General features: G+C 30.8%; 1 protein-coding gene across 1 annotated transcript; it reads right to left on the bottom strand.

Moving 5' to 3' along the window:
- Positions 1-6771: 6771 nt before the first annotated feature.
- On the bottom strand, positions 6772-9753 carry LOC132754178 (transcription factor 24-like). Its single transcript, XM_060744773.1, has 2 exons — positions 8800-9753; positions 6772-7951 (listed from the first exon to the last, which is right to left on the bottom strand). Exons 1-2 carry the CDS (start codon positions 9187-9189, stop codon positions 7817-7819), a joined length of 525 nt encoding a protein of 174 aa, XP_060600756.1. The 5' UTR covers positions 9190-9753; the 3' UTR covers positions 6772-7816.
- Positions 9754-16753: the final 7000 nt, after the last annotated feature.

The raw sequence follows: 16753 nt of genomic DNA, 5'->3' as shown, positions 1-16753 counted from the left end.
ATAAATTCATTTTATACCAATGTTATATTTTGTATCAAAAAGTGAATACAATTTTCATGTAAAGTAAAACATTATACAGTTAATATTACGTTTTAAATTCAATGAACTTTATATAAACATAAAAACAGCATTCAAATTATGAACAAACTTTTTCTTAAAGTACATACGACACCGACAACACCATATAAAAGTAAGTAAAAACTGTGATTTATTTGTTAATATAATAGATAAATTTCAAGCGTCATATAATTTATCAAAGAAATTTACACTGTAAAGTTGTTTAGTAAACATTTATGGTCCATTAAAGGAGACTAGATACTTAATGATCATTAGACAGATAAATCATTCGTCGGCTTCTACAACAAAACATTGTTTTAAACTTCACTACAATCTTTCAGTATTAAACATATCGCTCTAAATTTCAAATTGAGGAAAGAAAATTTGTCTTCAAAATTGTGCTTATTTATTTGTGTATTATGTCGTGATTGCACCCTTTATCTTCTTAATATTAGTTTACTACTCAATAGGAACTGTAAAGTTTAAAACATATTTGTATCTTAGTTTGGGGATTAAATCATATACATATATATGCAGAGTGCGTTAACGGAAGTGCAGGTTCTAGTATTAGTTATCCGCACTCCAGAGCATGCCCATTGATTGGCTAATTTTGCTGGGGTTTACTTATTGTGACGGCAGAAAAAGGGAAAGCGATAGAAATATCATATTTAGATGCTCGTTCAATGGTTACTTTTTTCTGGGGTTTCATATTGTGACAACAGGGAACGTGTTTTATGTTAACTATGATATAAAATAGAAAGAACATCAAAACACTCGGCAATCTGATTAATACTCGGGGGCTACGCGTGTCATAGTTAAATCGTTTACCTATAAAAGCACGGTGCGTTAACCGCGTTCAGGTATTATAGTTACCCGAACTCTTGTTACCGCACTGTCTCTCGTGGAAAAAACATAGGGCATGCTCGTTGATTGGCAACATTTTTGTGGGGGGGGGGGGGGGGGTACTTATTATGACGATAAAGAAAGGGATAATGATAAAGAAAATATATCCAGATGCCCTTACACTGCTTCATTTATTCTTGGGTTTCATATTGTGACGACAGGGAAAGTGATTTTATTTTTGCCTATGATACAAAGGAGAAAAAACAGCAAAACACTCGGCAAACTGATATACGTTACCTCATACTCATCAGACAGCCTCGTGTTTCGATGCTCTTTTCATTTACGTATACCGGTTTGAGTTTGAGCGTACTATTAAATATACCCGTATTTATTTAACGTGCTTACAGAAATGAATAAAATTTGCAATAAATGATACACTGATGGGCATATTCCAAGTTTTTATTTCTAAATTTGCACTAAATGATACAAAAATTCCGTTTCATTGTAGAAAATCATCATAGTAAGGTAAACTTCAACTTTCAATCATATGTGTATGTTTTTTGTTCAATACCCGTCTCTATGATTTATTTTATTTTGAAGATAATGAGTATGATATACCTACAGTAAGTATCAAATTCCAAGGATATTATAGTAAATGCTGTGCATTAGTCATTTATTCATCATGTTACCTGCAGCTCGTGCTATCATCATCAACCAACTTATATCCCAGTACATAAATGTGCATAACGTGTTACAAGTATTATGTTTGTTCTTTAACTCCAGCTCCGAGTGTAGTTTAGGTAAGTATAAATGATTACTAAGTGGAGGACTTTCAACTTCATAAAAGTGTGATTAAGTTTTAAACGCGCATCAGATCACGTGATTCCAGGTAGTTGAAGTCATACACTAGGGGCCTTGTTAATGTATGCACGACCAGCTTAAAAACAGTGACCCTCTATTGGTGTCACGTGCATATTTTGTCTCTGTTGCCTAATTTTATTATGTAACTTTCCTAAACACATAACATTTTGGAATGTTGGGGCCACATCTAAATTTTGGAATCCCACTTGAAAATTGAACCACATCTCTTTACTTTAACATAGAAGTAATGCATGTACTATTTGGGTAAACTTTATATTAAATGTAAGAGAGACTTTTCTCAGCGTTGATTGAACTTCTTGACTAATGTCGATTTTGTTTATCATTATATTAATGTCCATTTCACTAAAGGACGTCAATATTTATCTAATGCCTGTCATATCACAATCAATCAATCCCTTAAAAAATTGTAAACATAAAACCGCCATTGGACGTCAATAAAATATCAATTAGAAATGTACTAAATATTCCTATAAATGTCCATTTAACTTACATTTAGCGGTTAACCCTACTGATTTATCAATACACGAAACTGGTATAAATGTCAATTCACAGATAGATCAACAATTTAAACACACAGAACGGTTTGGTGTTTTAGTTATCCTTGTTGATAAATATGATTAATCTTAGTATGTAGCTAACCATACCAAGTTAAAAATGATATTTCAATGATATTATGTTATTGTTGTTTTTTTTAAATTCAAATACGATGCAACTGTTTGTTTGTTTGTTTATTTAAAACGGTTATTTTTTACGATATCTCTTCAATTTATACATCATTATTTTACGTGGTTTTAACATCTGTGTGACTGTGATTATTTGCTACGTTTGACGTTAATTTATCTTGAAATAACGATACATAGTCTAAAAGTAATTCAAATATGAATTACAAGACTTTTAATTAATACTTCAGTATATGTGTAACACATGCCTGTGTATGTTTATAATGATAGGTAAATATTCATATGTTATTTTTTTTAATGTAACATGTAACGAGGGAAACTGATCCAAACTAAACATTGTAACAACAAAAGGCGATATGTCTAAAGACGCAGATATAGTAGAATTATAGACAGTAGGATTTGTGTCTGTCATCGTGGTCATCTAAAAATCATGCTGGGCGGAAATAACATTCATTTGCTTTCTTAGCAGAACGATGATTTATTTGTTTTAAACTATAACTATCTTTTAAATGTCAAACAAAATATTTACATAGGAATTACAAAGTAATGTCAAATTTTGTTGTTTAAAGTATAAAATACCTTCGTTTCAACAGAAGAAAATGTTTTTATATTAAACGATAATTAATATTATAATATCAAAACTTGACGCTATGATGGAAACACATGCACAATAAACCCAAACAAGTACCACCCCTTTTTATTCCTGTGTTTTACTTATAAAACTTCTAGTAGGCAACAAGTTTCACTGTCAGAGAAACTTACTGAAATTTATTTCAACAGATTTTGTTATGTAAAACAACAAGAATATAATCAGTTTAGTATTAAAGATGCTTATCCAATTATAAAGTATAATATTTTTGTTTTCGTTTCGTAAAAGTGCTAAAGTTAAATGAATAATAGACTATATACGATAAATGTAAAAAAATATCACAGTATTTTTGTCACAACATAGACACATGTGTATCTTATACAGTTATTTTATATGTGATTTTGGAACAGTCAAAATGTTGGCCCGAGGTGGAGGGGGTAGTGTTTTGAACTGTTGCCAAAGGCCGTAGGCCGAGGGCAACAGTTCCAAAAACACTATCCCCGACACCGAGGGACAACTGTTTGACTGTTCCCAAATCACATATAAAATAACTGTTTTATTACCTGATCAAATAGTGTTTTAACAGAACTTGCAGAAGAAAAAAGGAACAAGAAAATAGTTTTGCACATATGTTAATAATTAAACTTAATACTTTAACTATGTCACGTCACGTCTGTTTTATGATCAAGATCGTTGGACGTTTCAAGTGGGAATCCTCTATGACTTCAATGACGTCAGAGCACGCGCGGGAGACAGTTGAAACTATTGACCGGTCAACAGTTCGCGAACGTTGACGTTTTTAGAATTTCAGAAAACGGTTAAAAATACCAAATAACATTTATATAAGGTATCAGGTAATAATAATATTTATTAATGCAAATATCTATATATTATGATGTATATCCTAAATTTATGTGCTTATATGTTTAAACCATACCCTTTATTTGATGTTTTAATTATCGTAAAACATGTAATGAATGCGATGGTATGTAATTTCTCTATTCTGTTTAAAATCTATGAAAATGGGAAATAAAGTATAATAATAGTATCGGTTTTACTGTCTTGACATTACTAATTTTAGAATTGTTTCAAAATGTAACATAATGATCAGCGAGCTGTAAAAGGAAATTACAAATTAGAATATACTTGATCTTAGACTTCAATGAAACCCGATTGTTATTCTATAACATTTAATCTCCTGTATTTCTTTAATGGACTTGTCTCTTTTATTTACTTTGGTGTTTATGAAAATTAAGACTGCCAACTTTCTAATGCCTTGTAAGGCTGCAAGGCGTTTTAGACGGGCCTACCGCCATATTGTTGTCAAAGGCTTATCACCTTCAGAGGGTAAAGATAGTGTAAGGTTAGAAAGGAATTTAAAAAAAAAATCAACAACGTTCATCTCATTAAAAACGGTATATTTTACAAGCGATCGTTCATACCTGATAGAGTAAGTATCAAGTATTTGGCCAATTTTGTGAACGTATAAGAGTGTTCTTTAATTTGTGGACAATTCAGGTAGTTAGCTTGAAGACAATCAATCAAATAATAATCAATTTAGCTGTTTCGCCAACGGTACATCGTAAGTCGGAGTTACTATCTGAAGTTACAATAATATCACATAGCGTTTACGACATAATTTGGTCTGATACATGTTCTCTAAAATCTAGAAGCAATAATCTTTGTTTTCAAGTAAAGTCTGACAAAAACCTAAAGAATCTGTCATATATATCATTGTTTTATCTAGTGATCATATCAATGTATTCACAGTCAAACAATACATATCATATCGACGGCGTGTACAATACATGCACTGTATTGTTAAAACATGAATTTCGAAGTCAAGGAGACAAGAAAGAAAGAAAACAACAAATTATTTGACAGCATTTATTCAATCTACGTTACTCAATTTACAATACAAAAATCAATTGTTTATTCTGACAAAAGATGCTATTTCTAGATAAAACTTTCAACAATTTTTATCTATTTTTCCCCTTTTTAATGTAACAGCAATATTTAACTGTCTCATCAATTATTACAGGCTAGAGTATTGTTTTACGTGCAAGTCATTCTCACGTGCCCTGCTGCCAGTGTTCATACGAACTATATATCATAGCAGGTTTTGATAATTTTTACATTTTTATATCAAAGTAAACCACTTTTTTTAGTTTACATATTTTGGTAAAATGATATTTTATTGTATAAATATACACACAATATACAATTTTACAAACATAATCAAGTGTACATACACAAGGGTCGGACCAAAAGTTCTAACAACATTACCGGAGGTTAGTCAAAAATAAGTTTATACTACATTGTATTTGTACGGAGCCCCTAAGGTGACATTCTCGACACTTTTCCCCCGGCATTTAATTCGTTTTTACGAAATATTAATTCGTAATTACGAAATATTAATTCGTTTTTACGAAATATTAATTCGTTTTTACGAAATGTTATTTCGTAATTACGAAATATTAATTCGTAAAAACGAAATGTTATTTCGTAATTACGAAATATCAATTCGTATTTACGAAATATTAATTCGTTTTTACGAAATGTTATTTCGTAATTACGAAATGTTATTTCGTTATTACGAAATATTAATTCGTAAAAACGAAATGTTATTTCGTAATAACGAAATATTAATTCCTTTTTACGAAATCTTATTTAAGGTCATTTTGACCTAGATAAAGAACCTATTAATATCACAAATGGGTCATTTACATGCCTTGATCAACTTTGCGATTATAAGCCGAATGGTTTTCAAGTTATTATATTTAAGTGATCAGGGCTTTTGAGTGAGAAGTCATTCTCTATCCAAAATGGTCTTTTGTTTCCCCATTGTCAAATACATGTTCCTATCAGCAATGTGTTAATGTTTGAGAAATCTTTTACGACATGTATCTTTAAAGCAGAAACATGCTATATTATTCCGTTCTTTTATCATATACATTAGTAAAACTAATGGGACGAGACTTTCAGACTTCCATACTTTCACTAATCTAATCAATTTAAAATGAATATTTCCTCACAATGTATTATTAGAAATGTTCGTGTTTGGATTTGAAGCACAGGACCCCCATTTTAACTAAATTTTCCTAGCGCGTGTACTATCACGGCTGTGCCTCAACGCTATTGACATGCGATTATTTTAATTTATGTACAATAGTGTAAAGTTAAAAAAACTTGGGAAGAACAAAAATCACTATTTATATTGCGTGTACATGCCTTATATTAAGTCAGGAACTTAGTTTTGAGGCCTTATTTATAACTATTACCAAAACTCTTTGAAACGTTAGAAAAAATTTAATTCGTTTTTACGAAATATTTTTTCGTATTTACGAATTATTATTTCGTAATTACGAAATAATATTTCGTTTTTACGAATTAATATTTCGTAATTACGAAATAATATTTCGTAATTACGAAATAATATTTCGTAAAAACGAATTAATATTTCGAAAAAAGCGAATTAATATTTCGTAATTACGAATTAATATTTCGTTATAACGAAATAATATTTCGTAATTACGAAATAATAATTCGTAAAAACGAATTAATATTTCGTAAAAACGAATTAATATTTCGTATTTACGAATTAATATTTCGTAAAAACGAATTATTATTTCGTAATTACGAATTATTATTTCGTAAAAACGAATTAACTTCCGGGGAAAAAAGTGTGGAAAATGTCACCTTAGGGGCTCCGTATATTTGAATGAAGTTGTGTGATATCAAATTCTTATCAATTTCAGTTTTAAGTACTTTTTCAGGAAATGATTTTAACAAATGTTTTATATGTAAATATAGATAAATCGAATGAGAAATTAAACAAAAATAATAGAAAAATAGATAAGCATAATAAAATAATTATAATAAGTATAAATAAATTAAGTATTTAAATGTACAAAAGTAAGTTTCAAACGTCAATAATGTGGAGATACATTAATATAATGTAATGTATATTTCTGATAAAACATACTTATAGAAATTACTTCTGACGATTAACTATTCAATCGATGTATATGGAAACAAATACACCAGGTTTTAGACAAGTCATCATAATGTTTTCAACTCATCAGTTTTTTAGCGTTTCTCTAAAATTATTAAAAAATGATTCTGCTTTTTACAAACTTTTGATATTCACATTAGTTTATGTTCGTCGACCACGAAAGAATCGTTAGAGTTGACGTGTTTTACTTGATTACATCGTCAACACAGAGAGACAATTAATTAAAATATAATAACTTGTCCCGCCACTTTCTGTGTTCACTGATGACCTTACCGTCACATCTAATTATTTACAACAATCATTTTACGTGGCTTTTTAACTCCTGATACAGGGAGAATTAAAATTACATATAACTGCATATCTGTAGCGGTTAAGTTGTTGAAAAATAACGACAGTGTTAAGATATAGATTTTAGCTACAAAAATTTAAAAAAAAGAAATGAATTGACAATTCAAATCCGCGACAGATGAAAATGAATTATAAATTGTCTACCATAAAAACATTTTAAAAAACAACATGTATAATAGCAAAAAAATGTGACTGAGTTTTTTTAGTATTTTTGTATCGTACATATTCGACAATTTATATATATAACGTACCATTAAATAATGTTTCTACCAATTTGTAAATTATTTTAACAGATCATACATTTTCAATAAAATGTTCTGCACAATGACCAGAACAGGTCATTTAAAATATTTACATATAAAATGTGAAGGTGTTTGCCTTAAAGATAGAATAGCGAGATAATTATCTGCACGAATTAAGCGTCCATGGTGCCGAGTTGCGTGTTTCCGGTGATCTAAATTCTTGTTCCGGTTCTTGTAGCGCGGGAACTGTGCTGCTTAAAATTCCAGCATACAGGCGGGTCCTCATTGGCCATTTCTGTAATAGCATTTGCATTAGTTTTACTTTAAAAAATAGTGTAAAAAGAAAGTGTGCATTAATAGTAATAATAATAAGAAAAGTTTAGCCTGAAGTAGAAATTGATTTAAAATAAAACAAAAAAATGTATTAATTTATAAGTGAATTGGTATAGAAGAAAGTATGCATTAAATTAATAATAAAATTGAGATGGGGTTTAGCCCAAGGAAAAGCACACGGAGTAGAAAATGATTTAAAATAAAATCAAATATATTACTAAAATTTAAAGAAAAAAAAGATGTTTGCAAATAATTTCGTATTAAATCATAATAGAATTTTATAACATGTCATAAAAAATCCTCTTTTATTACAAACATAAATTATTAACGTATATTTTATTACAAAAAAAATCTGATTCAAGCGACAGACTGCAGATTGAAAGAATGAAGATTGAAAGCTGCTTAACCCGGTGCTAGGGACCGTGAGAGATGTTGTACTTTATATGGTCTCCCATGAAGAGCAGACTCAATCAAACCCCTTTTCTGATTTTTATCATTACACGCGAGTTTGCTACTTCAAGTTACTTCATACCCGATAAAGCGCTATAGATAATCAAAATAAATCTAATCGACAAATAATTTAATCATTCATTACATTCATTACATCCAACTATATATTGTTTCAATACAAAATTATTTTTCGTTTCTTGCTAGAATATCTCATTTATAATTTAGAGTAAATTTTTTTTTCGAAAATCTAGGGTTCCCACTATCTGATTATTCCTATATTGAGCAAGATCTTCAGGTTAATTAAATGATAGTTTTTTTTTAAGAAATTCAAAAAGAAAAAGCAAAAATATTAATATTAACCTTAACAGGGTGCATACAGCCGTTTGCAGCAAATATTTGAGATACATCGCCATCTTCTTGTAGTGCGCTCATCAAGTGGGCAATGTAAGTAGTGGCTAACACTAGAACATCTAATTTTGATAATTTCGTATCCGGCGGCACTGCTGGTAATGTCCTTTGAAGTTCTAGAAAAGCTGATCTCAGAGTTTTAACACGCGATCTCTCACGAGCTGCATTATTCGCGACAGGTCTTCCACGCCGCTTTGGCATACGGAACGGACCCGGGTTACCAATACCTATAGGTGTATGGTTCAAGTCTGTAAAATCGTTATCAGAAAGTAGGAAATTGTTCTCAAAACATTGTCCAGTGTAAGCATTTGGAAACTGAAATTCCTCAAAATGTTCTGACATTATTTCAAAGTCCAGCTTTACTTCATATAACAAAACTTGTCACTTCTACAAACATGAAGTTGGTATCAGCCAGTGGACACTCTACATCAATATGTAGACAAGAGCAAAATCACTAACTATATAATATTTGTTCTATGGTTATCACTGAAGTGTAGACAATCTGATCTCGGTTAATTCTACGTACAATCTTAGTAGACATACGAAAAAAAAATAAAGCGCCACTTTCCCATAAAAGTCAAAACAAAAATATGCCAGTGCAATGTGACCCTAGCGAATGAAGTGCACAAAAACTAAGATTAAAGTCTGAACATACTGACTGCCAGTTAACATCCCGTGTAGTAATACATCATACTGGCTTCCGTGTTATTTATGCGAGTAGAACCGTTTATATCCTTAGATTAAAAACAAACCCAGTTTCAAGATGATTTGCTCTCCTGATTATGAAAATAAAAGCTGATCCGGCATCACGAAATAAGAATCTTCATTCTGTTTTGAGAAACAATGCCATGGAATCTAGATGATCTCAAAAATAACAAACAGAATGAAAAACTAGACTCAATACCAATATATTATAATAGCGGCCGTGCACGATGTAAATCTAGATATAGGCATATAAAAATGCATGATAAATTGAAATACAAGATTTGTAGTTATTCAGCAAATGACCACTTACAAAAAAATCAACAATCAACATAAAATTGAATTATACAATCAGGAAAAAAACGTTAAAAATAGAACAGTAGATATACACTCATAAAGAGATAATATTTTTTAATGTTTAGTACATTTAATTCATTTCGTTTAATCAATCAGACCAAACAGTTCATGTTACATTAACGTTTGAAAAAATCGTTCCCACTTACTTACGTTAACCGTAAAAAGATTATGACGTTTTTATAGGAACGCTAATAATACTAAGCGCGTTAAGTAATTGATATTAATAACTGTTTTATTTATCAATTATTAATTTGATATCATATTTGTATGGCTTGACAATCAATTAATATTACGTGATATTTACTAAACGAGGTAGAGTTTGAGTGTGTTTACATGAAGTGATTCTAAGCACAAATACTAAGTTATAGTAAAGAATTGAGGATTTCACTTTGTCTGTGTTTTGTTTTATTTGAAAATATGTTTATATGTAATGATACATTTATAATACAAATTATGCACTATTGTTTCATGTTTACGATGATCTTATTGTTGTTTCATTTTTTCTGCTATTTTAAGCATTGCATTTTAATTTACAATTTTTATTAACAATTATTAAATATTGTCCTTCCTTATTCACATTTTATCGTCTTCTATTTTGATATTGTTTAAGTTCAAATCTGTTAACGGTAAATATTTGAGTGTAAACAGATAAATTACAGAGTTTTATTGAGTGCAGAGTATAAATATAGCTTGAGAAATTCGTAAAAAATCCCTAAGATTGAATATAGCAAATGGTACTAAAATCTTATTTATCGACTTATTGCAGCATTTCTCAATTTCTCAGATAGTTTTATTATTTAATATTTAAATATTAAATTAAAATGATCATAATATTTCATCAACATTATTTTTTTACGTCTATTTTATTTAATCCATTCAAATTTAGTTTAGGTTTAATATACATGTATTACAATTTGACAAGCATGCTCTTTTGAATCGATTATTTTTAGAACTGTATTTACCTTGTATCAGCTTTGTTTTATCCGAGGGCTCTATAACGGAAGTGGTGCTCTCCTTTAAACAGATCATCAAAATGTGTAAGAGCCGCTGTTTAGTATGTGTGTTACCCGTAATATAGTCGGATATATAAATCTAATGTTGTCAGTTACCAATTTTATTGACCGCTACTAGTTTGGTAAGAAGATAGCTTCTAAGTTACAAGTTTCATTCAACTTTCATTAACGTCATACTTGAGTCATTTAGAGAGTGGTCCATTTCGTATTTTAGCGGGACCATTTAAAGTTAAAGAAAAATTCTGGAAAAGTGGGTGACCCTTCAAAAGCAATGAAAATGGATATTGTAGACTGTTTGTTTGATTAAATCTGTTCATGAGGGATAATGAATACATGCAACATCCCTCACGCCTTCTAGCACAGGCTAAAGTGGTATTCATTCCTTAAAACTAATTGTGCTAGAGTCAGTAATCCAGAAAGCTCAGAAATTTCGCCTCATCAGCGCGCCCTGGTTTACAAATGCGCCCCTCTCAATATTGAGCTTATCGTGCGGACTGTATATTCATACAAACTAAATACAAAACTAAAAAGCTAAGAAGTTCCTATGTCAACATCTTTTTCTTTTAATTGGCCATAAATTATTTTCTATATTGGAATATCAGTATAGTATTTAAAGCAGCATGCCTCCAGATCCATGCTAATTTTCATGAAAATATTAAAAATGCATTTAAAAGTAAAATATTGTGAAGTGAACTAAGAAAATAATTTACTCATTACAATCAGCTCTTGCAATTCACATAAATTACCAAAATTAGCCCTTACTGCGTTAGTAACGCAGTAGAAATATGGTGATAAATACCGCAAAATCAGCCCTAAATTGCACATAACATGTAAATCATTGCTTGGATCTTGGAACATTTTTACTTTTCTTAAATTTTAGCACATTTTTCTAAAATTTAATTTTCTTGAAATATTTCGGCTCATCTGGAGGCACGCAGCTTTAAAATTGATACCATCAAAACATGTGTTGAGTGAAATAGTTAAAATATGTTAAAGTATAATTTAGAGAGTTATAGTACAATCCGATTCTGTTACTTACTTACTTCGATGCAAAATTAATGATGAAACAGTTATTAAAATGTCATGATAAACACAACCATGAGTCATTTTGAAAGTTACCAGTCTGTCAATATTTATTTTATTACATATTTAACTTCAGACTAATTAAACAGGATAATAAACTATACAAGATAGTGTTGTATGTAACACCGTAAATAGATTACTGGCGTTTGAACTAAGTTAGCTTTTCAACGTCATCACGGAGGGTTCATAGTGCATAACACGTAGTATAAACTGGTTGCTTTCATATTCAACTTACTTATAATGTCAGCGTGAGCTATGAAAATACTTCATACGTAGCTATATATATACAACTATAACAAATAAAAACGATTGTTCTGTAATGTATTTATTATAATCTGATTTTACAAGTAGAATGTACAACACAAAAATGTTGTTCCTTCATGCAACAAGTTTAAAATTCATGGAATTATATCATCAAAATAAAAATAACCAGCTACCATCAGTATAATGCCCAAATTGTACGGAAGTGCAGGGATGCCCTGGCTACATCCTGGTGGTACAGGCTAAGTACTTCCGGTTTAAATAGGTTTATGTTTAAAAACAAATCAATTATGATGTATGATGAATAGAACTGTATTACAACAACTAGGAGGTAGTTGCTAGTGACACGTGGTTATATAAACAGACGTTTGTAGCACATCTCAGTAAATGAGACAAATAACTTTGACTATCACCTAACTTGACTTGCAGTGTTACATGTTCATTAAAAATTCAGATAATATCAAATATATAAATATGATGCAGCAAAAAAATAATAATACTGGAACAGAAAATTATGATGATTATAAGAATAAGACTAGAGCTTCCCTTATAGCAGCATGACTCCACATTCATGCTCATTTCATGTAAATTTTGAAAAAGTATTAAAATGTGTTATTCTTGTCAGTTAACAAAGAAAGTAAATAACACATTGCAAAGGACACTTTCAATGCTGTCTTATTCTTATTTTCAGATTAGTGGATTACAATAAGAATGTCACCTTCACAAAATATTTGTTAACGTTAAATCTATTCTTATTCAAATAAAAGGTAAGAGTAAGGATCTATCAATCCATGTAAATTATCAAATAAACAAGAGGGCCATGATGGCCCTGAGGTCGCTCACCTGTATATAGGCCCCCACCCCCGGACCAATTTATACCCAAGGGCTTTTATTTGTTTATTTGAACAGACTTGGTAGACACCCATAAGAAGATGTTTCATGCTAAGCATCTAAGTTCTAGCTCATTGGCTTTTTTTTAAAAGAAGATTTTTAAAAGTTTTACTATAACACATATAGAGTTAAAAAACAATGTCGACCCTGGGGGCAGAGCCAGTTTTGACCCCCGGCGTTTTATTTTAAACAAACTTTTGTAGATATTACTTAAGATGTTTCTATGCTTAAGTATCTAAACTCTAGCTATTTGGGTTTTTTCCCAAAGAAGATTTTTAAGTTTTTGCTATACACATATAAGGAAAATCAATGACCCCCCCCTGGGCGGGGCCAGTTTTGACCCCCGGGGCTTTTATTTGAACATATTGGTAGACACCCCATTAGAACATGTTTCATGCTAAATATCTTAGCTTCTAGCTCTTTGAGTTCTTTAAAAGAAGATTTTTCAAGTTTTTTACTATATGCATATAGGGAAAATCTATGACCCCCTGGGCAGGGTCAATTTTGACCCCAGGGCTTTTATTTGAAAAAACTTGGTAGACATTTCACTAGAAGATGTTTCATGCCAAATATCTAAGCTCTAGCTCTTATGGTTCTTTAAAAGAAGATTTTTTAAGTTTTTACCATATGCATATGGGGAAAATCAATGACCCCGGGGGCGGGGCCAATTTTGACCCCAGGGCTTTAATTTGAACAAACTTGGTAGACACTCACTAGAAGATGTTTTCATGCTTAATATCTTAAGCTCTAGCTCTTTGGGTTCTTTAAAAGAAATTTTTTTAAGTTTTACTATATGCATATAGGGAAAATCTATGACCCCCTGGGGCGGGGTCAATTTTGACCCCAGGGCTTTTATTTGAACAAACTTGGTAGACATTCACTAGAAGATGTTTCATGCCAAATATCTAAGCTCTAGCTCTTACGGTTCTTTAAAAGAAGATTTTTTAAGTTCTTACTATATGCATATAGGGAAAATCAATGACCCCCGGGGCGGGGCCAATTTTGACCCCAGGGCTTTAATTTGAACAAACTTGGTAGACATTTACTAGAAGATGTTTCATGCTTAATATCTTAGCTCTAGCTCTTTGGGTTCTTTAAAAGAAGATTTTTTAAGTTTTTACTATATGCATATAGGGAAAATCAATGACCCCCTGGGTCGGGGCCAATTTTGACCCCAGGGCTTTTATTTGAACAAACTTGGTAGACATTCACTAGAAGATGTTTCATGCCAAATATCTAAGCTCTAGCTCTTACGGTTCTTTAAAAGAAGATTTTTTAAGTTTTTACTATATGCATATAGGGAAAATCAATGACCCCCAGGGGCAGGGCCAATTTTGACCCCAGGGCTTTTATTTGAACAAACTTGGTAGACACTCGCTAGAAGATGTTTCATGCCAAATATCTAAGCTCTAGCTCTTACGGTTCTTTAAAAGAAGATTTTTTAAGTTTTTACTATATGCATATAGGGAAAATCAATGACCCCCAGGGGCAGGGCCAATTTTGACCCCAGGGCTTTTATTTGAACATACTTGGTAGACACTCACTAGAAGATGTTTCATGCCAAATATCTAAGCTCTAGCTCTTATGGTTTTTTAAAAGAAGATATTTAAAGTTTTTTTCTTTTGGTTGCCATGGCAACCAGAGTTCTGCATGGAATTAAATTCTTTGAACAATTTTTAAAGGTGACCACCAAAGGAACATTCCTGTGAAGTTTGGATGAAATTGGCTCAGTGGTTTATGAGGAGATGTCATTTAAAGCAAAAGTTTACGGACGGACGAAAAGCGATCACAAAAGCTCACCCTGTCACTTTGTGACAGGTGAGCTAAAAAATGCAAAAATAGCCCTAACTATGTTAGTCATACAGAAGAATAATGGTGATAAATACATGTACTGCAAAATTGCAAATAACATGTAAATTATTCCTTGAAATGTAAACATTTTTAGTGTTCTTAAAGCAGCATGCTTCCACATTCATCCTGATTTTCAATAAAAATTTGATTTTTTTGTAAATGTAAAATATTTTCAACTGAACAAAAACATTGCAAATGGCACTTCAAATACACATAACTTACCAAATAAATGTTTAATAAAGCCCTTACTGTCTTAGTCACATAGTATAAATATGGTGATAAGTACTGCAAAATCAGTCATTCATTACATGTAACATGTCAATTATCACCTTAAATTAAATATGTTTGCTTTTCTCAAAATCTTAGTACATTCCTCTTAAGGCTGATTTTCTTGAAACTTATTAGCTCATCTGGAGGCATGCAGCTTTAAACAAAAGGAATTTTCTCAATATTTCTAAAAGATATAAATCATCATTACCATAACCTTACTGAACATGGGTCTATATAAAGGTCTTGTCCTAAGGACTGTTTTGTCCAAGTTTGAATACAATCCATTTAAAAATATCAATTTATAGCCAATTATAACAAAAAATAAGCACAATTCAATAATTTCACCTTCAATGTCCAGGTCAATGATGAGTGACTGTCAAAATCAATTTTGTCTACATAAAAATCTTGTCCCAAGGATAGTTGTGTCCAAGTATAAAGACAACCCATTCATAAATAACCAAATTATAGCCAATTATAGCATCAAAATAGTTGACCTTTAAGATTCAGGTAATTTACCAGTGAAGGTCAAGTTCAGTCTGGTCAACTTGAAGGTCTTGTCCAAAGGGTTGTTGTGAAGGCAATCCATTGAGAAATAAAAAATTAATGACAAATATTAAAAGATTTCAGATGGCAGCGACCGACAACAGTTAACACGATTGTTGCAGTAGCTCTTTTTTTCTTAAAAAAAAATCAAGCTAAAAATGCCTTTCTTGTACAACATGAATTGAGATTCAAGTAAAATATCAATTAAAACAATTCATTAAAATTAAAGAAATGTAACAATTGTGTAACATACTTTTCAATAAGATACAAAAGAAATATATGAATCAAAATGAAAAAAATACATAAACAATCTATTAGTTGGAGGGGACTTAGGAAATAATTTGTCATATTTTCAGACTTATTTTCTATAAAAAAAGCTAGGGCAATATGTTTAACATTTACACTGTCCAATTGGCAGTAGACTTTCTTTTCTTTAACTTTGTGACATTTCAATAAATCCAATAAAAAATACTGTAATCAATTAATTAACCTGTAACCTGCTGGAACCTGAAGTGAGTCGTCTTATCCAGACCAGCCCGCACATTTATACCATCTCACAATGCTGTGTTGGTAGCTCAATTTTCTATTTTGTTAATTCTTAAACTTTGAAATTTTTTTCCAAACTAAATCAGGGCCTGTCCACTATCTAAATTCAGCAGGTGAAAGGTTAATAGAGTTTATGTCGGAATATAGAGATATGTAAACAAGCTGACACTACTGTTGTAATACCCCAGTTATTAATCACCACTGATTGTCAATATTTCAATTTGTTATTATAAACGTAAATGATCATGTCATGTATCTAAATGGAAAAACAATTTTTATGCAACATTCCAAATTAATGTCATGGAAAATGTGAACTATTTTTTATGCAAATCATAGATTGTATATGTATATAATGTAAATATGTCATGACAAATGAATAAACAAAAACA

This window comes from Ruditapes philippinarum, unplaced genomic scaffold, assembly GCF_026571515.1.
Source record: "Ruditapes philippinarum isolate M1 unplaced genomic scaffold, ASM2657151v2 ctg786_1_1_1_1, whole genome shotgun sequence".
In the NCBI taxonomy this organism is placed as follows: domain Eukaryota; kingdom Metazoa; phylum Mollusca; class Bivalvia; order Venerida; family Veneridae; genus Ruditapes; species Ruditapes philippinarum.
This window is presented reverse-complemented; position numbering and strand designations above follow the sequence as displayed.